Raw genomic sequence first — 9,385 nt, 5'->3', positions numbered from 1 at the left:
TCTGTGTCTATTTGACGGGTTTGGATCGAAAATTTTGATCCGTTCATCCGTTAATGATCCGAATCCGTTAACCCGTTTATTTAACGGTTCAAATACGAATTTAGGTCGATCCAATCTGTTAATGATCCGACCGGTTTTCGTAATAATAAAATATTATTTTTTATTAATATATTATTTTAAAAAAAATACATATATAATATAAAATATGAAGAATTTCTAATACAAATTTTTTGCAGAAATCTAAGGGACAGTCCATCACCCAAAATTCCAAGAAGCATTAAGAATTTTGATGATGTAATTCTACTTTTGGTGATACTTTTCATGTTGTTTTAATATTTTATTAATATCTTATGAGGTATCATGATATAAATTTAATATTACTATTTAAATGATTAATTCCAGTTTACCCCCCTGAGGTTTGGGGGTATCATCATGTCACCCCCTCAACTCTTAATTTTGAATTTTTACCCCCAAACTTTCCAATTTCAGTCAGTCAGGTCCAATTTCTTAGATTCCGTCCAAATTAGATGTTAATTCTGACGATCTAACCCACTTTGAGGGCTAAAATGGTCATTTTAAGAAAGAAAAAAAAAACTCATATGTGTTCTTAAAAGGCTTCAAAGTGGGTTAGATCGTCAGAATTAACGTCCAATTTGGACGGAATCTGAGAAATTGGATATGACTGACTGAAATTGGAAAGTTTGGGGGGTAACAATTCAAAATTGAGAGTCGAGAGGGTAACATAATGACACCCCCAAACCTCAGGGGGGTAAACTGAAATTAATCCCTATTTAAAATTTTAAAATATTTGAAATTATAAACTGGTCGGATTAGCGGATCGGGTATCCTTTAATCCGCAGATACGGATTTGGATCGAGCTATCAATAATCCGCCGGTTTAACGGAGCGGGTTTGGATCAATTTTTTTTTTAAGTAAACGGGTTTGCATTTAGGTCGATCCGATCCAAATCTGGTTCATTTACCGGTCTAACCACTCCTCTTAAATGAGGTTGAATTAATCATTGTTAATTTAACTGCTAAAAACAATGTTCTTTAGGACATATTAATTGAGATACGTACATAACAAATATGATTAATGATAAGAAATTTGATGGATAACTGATGTTATATATCCGTTCTAGATTGCTTGTGTCATTTATCAACTTCGATTAATCAATTATCGCACACGGGCATGAAAGCAAATTCGTTAGAGAATAAAACTAAAATTAGGAAACAAGAGGTAAAGACCATACATGCTAGTCTATTCTTTGTCCAAGTTACCTCATTGATAAGAAAATTGGAGACTGACTACTCATGAATCATTGCAAAGGTTTCCTTTTTCTTCTTAACAATCATTATACATAATAGTTACAAATGGTGCTCTTTCCCACCTCATGTCTCCCATATGTGTAAGCAACTAAGCATGTGAACAGGAAGTAGTTTTTTTCCAACTGCAAAATATCCCAAGGCAAAACATTAATCATGGATTTGACAAGACAAGGCTCAAAGAACCCGCTTGACCTAAATTGAGGACCATCTAGCCCATGTGTGATCACATGTGGGCAACAGGGTACATTACAACCAATATGATATTGAATAAAGAAATTGTGGAATTGTGTAACTTGGTGGTCCTTTTGATGACAATTAAAGTACGTAACAATAGGGTTCAATTATGTTTGATTTGATTGTGACACTTTTGATCGATTACATTTGAGTGGTGTTGAGAGCTTGTGGAAAGACCAATGATCATGAAATGATTATGTGCAATGACTGTCTAATCTCGACCATAAAAGAACTCGGTACTCTACTGTTCATTATAGTGATTTAACTTACAACCTCGTTTGATCCAAATTTAGAACTTTTAGTAGGTTAAGGAAAATGTTTAATTGTGTAGTCAACATGGTACACTTTTTATGGTCAATCTTGTTATCCTTTAAGATCTTTTTGTTCCTTTATAAGGAGTAAGTACATACCATATGGCGAGAAGCCAAGAAGACGATGATGATTTATGTATTGGTAAAAACTGCAGGAATTAAAAGTGAATAAAAGCACATAAGACATGAGATATTCAAGGGTACCTATAGTCTCATAAGAAAATTTATTTCCACACACACAGGCGCATATATATATATATGTGTGTGTGTGTGTGTATATAGAATTTCAAAATAGGTGTTAAATCTCCCCTACTTCAAAATGGCTAATAAATTCCAATATTGAAAGAACAAAATAACATTTAAGGTTCTTGAAAAACATTAGATAAAATATATAAGTCATAACTTTACTCACAAAGTAATAAGATTAAGTTATTTTCTGTATCCACTTGCACTGTTTTTCTTTCTTTTTGTGTTCACATTTTGCATGTTTTGTGTTGCGAAATGCTACTAATGATGAAAATAAGAATTTGCATAATTTTAAAGAAAAAGTATGTGAAAATTGTTTAATATGATATTATGATTAATATCCAATTTATTCTAGCTCATTATTTCCAAACTATTGTGAGTGGGGTAAATGAGGGTGCGAAATCACGATCCAAACTATTGTGTTAGGGTAAATCATGTATACACATCATTTGATTCAGATTTAAAAATTTGATGCACATCATTTTGACGCAGTCGGAAGTAACCTGGATTTACAAGCGATAAACTCTAAAAGACATAGTTCTTGAATCCACAAGAGAAAGAGAGAAAATGGTACATTCTCGTCCTACATCACATTTGGTCTTAGGTCAAAATTATAAGGTAATATAGTTATAAATATAATCACTGCTTAAATAACCAACGTCATAACTTTTGGTCTAACGTAACACAAAATTCAGCAAAGCATAGAACGTCACACAACTATCCAACATAGCAAATGGATCAATGAGACAACACAACGTGAGTGAAGTGAAGTGAAGTGAAAGCGTTATTAAGGTTTCCAGATTGCACTAGTAGAATAGAAGCATCAAGTAGAATAGACTAGGAAGCGCACACAAAAACTGAAAAAAGAACTTTTTCTTGAGGAGGAGGAGGAGAGTGATGGAGTCGACCTCGAAATATCTAAATCGATTTCCATCTCCCACTCCCTTCACGTGGACATCTCGTGATCTCTGTGGTTCATTGACTTGGATCGTTTCCGTATCTTTTTCTTGATAAATAACTAATGAACAGTTCCAGCAGTGCGCCAAGTGTACAAAGATGAAAGATTCCCTCCCCATTGATTTCGAAAAGCACACAGCAAAGATTCTCCTCCTCAAACCCTAACCCCACGGAGGTAGAATTCGTTTCCTGCGAGGGACCTTAGGGCTATTACCATACACCATCATCCCCACACTGGATCCCACAATATCTTGATTCTCTTCAAAAGCCAAACACACCCACACTCGCCGTCATTTTCAGAACTTGTCTAACTCCACTCAAACTCCGAGAGTATTTTCCTCTTGTTTTTTTTTGTCCCCAACGCTCCTTTCAGCACCTATAAATACCTCCCTCCCCCTTCTCATTTTTCGCCATCATCAACAAACACAACACACACAGAGCTCTTTGCCTCTTTCTCTTCGAAAGATCGATCAATTGTTCGATTAGGTCAAATTTCTCATTATGTCTGGAGTTTGGGTTTTCAAGCAGAACGGTGTGATGCGCCTGGTGGATGATTCGTCTTCCTCCCGGAAGAAGGCGTTGGTGCACTTGCCCAGCGGCCAGGTGGTGAATTCCTATTCGGCGCTGGAGCGTATCCTCACCGGGCTAGGGTGGGAGAGGTACTACGGCGGCGACCCCGACCTGTACCAATTCCACAAGCACTCTTCCATCGACCTAATTTCTCTGCCCAGAGACTTCAGCAAGTTCAACTCCGTTTACATGTACGACATCGTCATTAAAAACCCCAATCTCTTCCACGTCAGAGACATGTGATCGATCACTACTATTGAGTGAGTGAATCTTATTTGCTCTCTTCAGCTCGATCTCTATGATCTCTCATTTATATATCAATTCCGGTTTCTTTCTGGGATTAATTAGTCTTAATTTGGTATATGGTTTTTCTGGGTTTCATGGGTACACATACGTAGAGTTATAGGTTTCATTTGATCTCCTCTTTGCATTGGCTTCCTGGTTTACTTTAATAAAAAAGCGTGATCTAGATGGTGTGTTGTGTTCGATCCGTTCAACAATTTGTATTGCTTTCTGTAAAATATAGCTTTTCTATGAATGATAAATGAATGTCGATATTGAAGAACCAAATAGCTCAATCGTCTGTAATTCTGTGTTTATATACCTGCTCATTGTGCCATGTCAGCGAAAGTGTAGATATGTTTTTGTGTATGTATCTGTGTGTTGGTAACCAGGTGTTGCTACTGAGTAAGGGACAGTGGCAGTTTGGTAATTAGATTGACTAATTGACTTCTACTTCTACAGCACATACTTATAGATCGATACAGGACATGCTCTGATTTGATTGTTACTGTTATGATTCCATATGTGAAAGGAACGAAATATACCTGTTTCATAATCTCTGTCATTTGAAAACAAAATTAAATCATTCTAAAAAAATAATAATAATAATAATAATTTGCTAATTAATTAGGATTTACTATTAAATAATCTACTGTGGAAATTTGATTCTCTCTAAAGAATCCACACGTACACCATATATAGTTAGTTTACAATAAAAGAATTGGATAATAAAAGAAAAGGAAACAGAACATGACAATACTCAAAAGCTCAACATCGGGCCGGGGGGAAATTAAGTCTTGTAAGTCAAGATTTCACTAGTTTTTAGGAAATTTAGATTGAAGTTTTCTGCAAAGAGTTATGATAAATTAACTGAAGGTGGCTCATGATGATTGAAACTCGTGAAAATGTGTAAGTTTTTATATTAATCTAATATTCCATCGCTTGCAATAAGTCTTTATTTGTGCCATGCAAATGTCTTTAGTGTAAATTTCAAATTTACATAGAGCAAAAGTTGTCATATTTTAGAGTAATAGTTGTTTGAATAAATTGTTCCTCAAAAAATGAGTTCTTCACTTTCATACTCTTTATTTCTAATTAAATTACGAATTTTTTAACCGTGTATCCCACACGAGCATTTTCACGATATAAGATTTTCCTCGATGGTCAATTGTGATGGCTTAGCATTGGTTTCCTCCTACTACTCTGCGATAGAGGATGAGTATCTTTTTGGTGGGATCTTCAATGATCGAGGCATTCCCCTTATTTCTCTTGCCGCTCGGTGTTGAAAAACACGTGTCTTTGTGGAAAGTGAATAACGAATATGTCATTGTGGATGATGCTTTCGAACACTTTCGTAGACGTTACATACTCTCGTAATTAGATTCGTTCTCTACTTTCTCAGTAGTCAACTTTGGACCATTTAGGATCAACTCTCCCTAAATTCTAAGAAAGAGGGTTATGTAATCTCCTCTAATAACCATATAATTTTAATTTTAATTTTTTAAGAATTTCATATTAACCATATATGAAGCAAGGACAGACATTATCCATTAATCATTATCTAACGAAAATATGTTAGAGAGAGATAAAGGGGATCACTTATATATCCAACATCCAATCATATAAGACGAGCACTTTATTTGATTGGGTTGTGATTGGAAATGATTCTACTAAAACGACATCGCGAGGTCCCCAGGGCGAGGGCGGGAGAGCAAAATCGAAGGGCCTTCACGTGGAAGCAGATGGTTAATGCTTATTCACGATGCCCCGTGTCCCCAACCACGTGGCGTATCCACGTAGGGGCTGTTGATTACGAGCTACGTGTCTGTTGCCAGTTGTTGACTTGATGTGGTAAACTGGGGACCCAAGGCCAATCCGGATATTGATCGCCTGATATTGGTCTGACCATCCAATAAGAAACCGCCACATAAGAGTAAGTTCACTAATTGGGTTACCGGGTCAGTTACTATTCACTACTTTTTAGTGTTTATTTCCACCATCTGGGTCACGGGCACAATTTCTAGATTGACCTGGGTCACCGGGTCAGTTTGCAGGTCACCAGGTCAGTTTAAAAACTGTGCCAGTTACTCAGAGGGTGGAAATAGACATAAAAAGTAGTGAGTGACTTGGTGACCCAACGGGTGGACTTGCTCTAAGCAAATGATAATATTATATTCCATAAATATCCCGCGTTTGGCTCATCGAAATACCAAAAACATCCGCAAACGATAGATGCTAATTGGTTCGCCGTGCTGCTCACGTGTCACGTCGGCCATATCCCAAAATCTTTTGTGATTTTAAATTAATCTTTACCCGATTTTAGGCTAAAAATTGCCCACTTGCTCCACCAACTGTTTTTTAACCCCATTTACCCAAAACACTCTAAGGGATTATTTCCCCTTTACCCAATTAATTCTTTTTTATTTTTTTTTTAGACTTTTTTGCCCTCTCCTTCTTTTTCACTTAGAGGGAGAAGTCATTCTCCACCTTGCCGGCCTCCGGTGACCAGTGGCAGGGCGCCGGCGACTGGTGACCGGAATCCGGCGAACGGTGACCGTGATCGGAATCTGACGACAGGCGACCGGTCCCTAATAATATCCAGTAACCATATTATTGCCCCCCAGTAATCATATTATTGCCCCCCAATAATCATATTACTGCCTCTCAAAAATCATATTATTGCCTCCAATAATCCTATTATTGTCGTCCAGTGAATTGTATGAACTCCAAAAACCAAAATGAATACACTACAGGCACAATTGATCAATTTATAATCAAATTATTGGCTCCCAATAATCATATTAGTGCCTCCCAATAATCATATTATTGCCCCCCAATACAAAGTCCAATGTCTCTACTGCCTCCCAATAGACCACCAAAAATGCACAATTTTGTAGGATTCACAGATAATTTGACTTTAATACATAGAAAACAACAGGTAACTTATCAAAACACCACACTATAGTGATCCCTGTCCATCGTATCAAAGTCTACTGGGGGCCAATAATGTGTCTACTGCCGAAAAAATTAAAAAAAAAAAAAAAAAACTCGGGATGCAGGAAAAAAAAAAAGTCGGGGCACCCAGAAAATGCTCTGGGCACCCATTTCTACTTCTCCTCCCATCTTGACTTCGACGGTTGCGGATCTCCCTTCTCCGACTTCAATGGGTGAGGCCCGAGACCCATTGCAGAAGCAGTGAAGGGAATTGCCATGGACAAATAATCAAGTTATAAGACAGATTGAAGATGGGTGAGGCCCGATACCCATAGCAGAAGCAGTGAACGAAATTGCGAAGAGCAGCATAAGCAGAGCAGTGGTCTACACCAACCTGTTATCGGCCTTGCCGTCGACGCTCTGCATCTAGACTTAGTTAAACTCTGATAGTTCCGACTGGAGCTTCAGGGTGATTCCGGAGTTCGACGCCGCACCGGAGGTGAAAAGAGAGCTTCAGGCAAGATCTGGAGTTTGAGGCCGCCCCGCCGGTGGAGAGAGAGCTTCAGGCGTGATCCGGAGTTCGACGCCGCACCGCCACACCGGAGAGAGAGAGAGCTTCAGGCATGATCTGGACTTCGACGCCGCACCGGAGAGAGAAAGCGCTAATCCTAATTTCGACGCCGCACCGGAGGTGCGGATGTGGGGAGAGAGAGAGAGAGAGAGAGAGAGAGAGAGAGAGAGAGAGAGAGAGAGAGAGAGAGAGAGAGAGAGAGAGAGAGAGAGAGAGAGTGAGGGGGGGGGGAGAGAGATTAAAATGAGGGTAATTATGTCAGTAGAAGTTAGATTGGGTAAATGAGGTCAAAAAACTCTTAGTGGAGCAAGTGGGCAATTTTTTGGTTAAAATTGGGTAAGTGGTCACGGCCCCTTTTTTTTTTTGGGTATTTGAAGAGCAGTGGGATGTCAAATCCAAAAGGTCTTTTGGAAATGAGAATGTACTGTATGTCCATGAAGTGGCAACAGCAAAACTGTATTTTCTGGATAGTTTGTATCATGTATGACACTTTGAACGATGTCATTTTTGAAAAATTCTAGAATATGCGATAATAGTCCGCTTTGTTTAATCACTAAATCAATGAGAAATGTTCTGAAGTATGATAGAATTTGCGGGTGAGTTAAATTACGAGTGACAGTCAATAGCATTGCTGACCTTATTAGTAAATCAATGAGAATGTTTTGAAGTATGATAGAATTTGTGGGTGGATTAAATTACGTGTGTGAAATACCCAATATTTTCTGCTCTCTTATTGATAAAAACCCCTACAAATGGATGGACATACCACATGGAATAAGTGTCATTACCAAATACCTTGTTTATTGAAACTGAAAGCAATGTTGGATAGTTCCTGCAATGCATTACATACGGGGAAAATGGTCTGTACGGTACCTCGCCTTTGGCTCCTTATAACTTTTGGTACCTGACAAAAAAAAATATCAATACGGTACCTGAAGTTCTCTGCCCGACCGAAGATTGGTATATATGGCCGTTACCTCCGTTACGGAACTTGCCAGCTGGCACTTTTGAACTTAAAATGACCAATTTACCCTTTATTTTATTTTTTTCTTAATTATTCTTCTGCATATAATTTAAAAAAATCAAAAGAAAGTTTTTTTTTTTTTTTTTTCTAACGGTGAATGCAAAAGAAGAAATGGTGTCTGAAACACCCATCTCTCTCTCTCTCTCTCTCCTCTGTACATCCTCTCCTTAAGCATAGCCTGATAAACCAAACCTCATGGATCTCATTTCCTCTGTATTACTCGAACCAGATCTCATGCCCAAACCTGATAAACCCACTTCTACATCCTCACTAGTTTCCACATCCAATTCTTCAATACCATATAACACAAACCCAAATTCAGGCATCTCCAAATTCAGACACCTCCAAATTCAGACACTTCCTTCACTCAGAACAATGCTTCCAAAAAGAAAACAAACTTCAATTTTCACTAAATCTTCTTCTTTAACATTCACTTAATTCTTCTTAAAAAAAAACAATCATTCAGTTCTTCTTTTTCAAACTATATACAACTGATTCCTCGACTTCGAGCTTCTCCACACCATCTCCGGCAAAGAGTACATCACTCCGGATCAATTGAGGCATGAAAATACTGGTGGAGTTCAAGAGGTTGGGTCGTATATCACTAGTGAAAAACTCAAGCTTCGAGCAAGGATCCATGGCAGAGAGCAAAAGTGAATTTGGGGGTTAGGGCTTTGAATTGGAAAAAAACAAAATTGAATGAAACTGATAATGCGGAAGCAGGTCCCCGAAGCCATGTCTATTCCCAAGGAGCCGATCGAAGCAGGTAATTTTATTTCCAATTGAGTAATCAAGCACTTGGAAGGCACACCTGACACCTCTGAATCCGATCCTTCTTCATGATTTCTCAACCCGACCGGTGAGGACGTGGTCGGAGACTCGACCGGAGATTCCACCGGCATCTGACGTGGCGATGATAGATCGGCTA

At 38.2% G+C, this 9,385-nt stretch overlaps 1 protein-coding gene across 1 annotated transcript; it reads left to right on the top strand.

Moving 5' to 3' along the window:
• Nucleotides 1-3,411: 3,411 nt before the first annotated feature.
• Nucleotides 3,412-4,216, top strand: LOC112173482 (flowering-promoting factor 1). The gene has a single exon (XM_024311117.2). It carries the CDS (start codon nucleotides 3,578-3,580, stop codon nucleotides 3,887-3,889), a length of 312 nt encoding a protein of 103 aa, XP_024166885.1. The 5' UTR covers nucleotides 3,412-3,577; the 3' UTR covers nucleotides 3,890-4,216.
• Nucleotides 4,217-9,385: the final 5,169 nt, after the last annotated feature.

This window comes from Rosa chinensis, chromosome 6, assembly GCF_002994745.2.
Source record: "Rosa chinensis cultivar Old Blush chromosome 6, RchiOBHm-V2, whole genome shotgun sequence".
Lineage (NCBI taxonomy): Eukaryota > Viridiplantae > Streptophyta > Magnoliopsida > Rosales > Rosaceae > Rosa > Rosa chinensis.
Note: the sequence above shows the minus strand (reverse complement) of the source record. Positions and strands in the feature narration are given on the sequence as shown.

Excerpts from the sequence above, each read along its gene's own strand:
- LOC112173482 (XM_024311117.2), top strand. The coding sequence starts at position 3,578 with ATGTCTGGAGTTTGGGTTTTCAAGCAGAACGGTGTGATGCGCCTGGTG.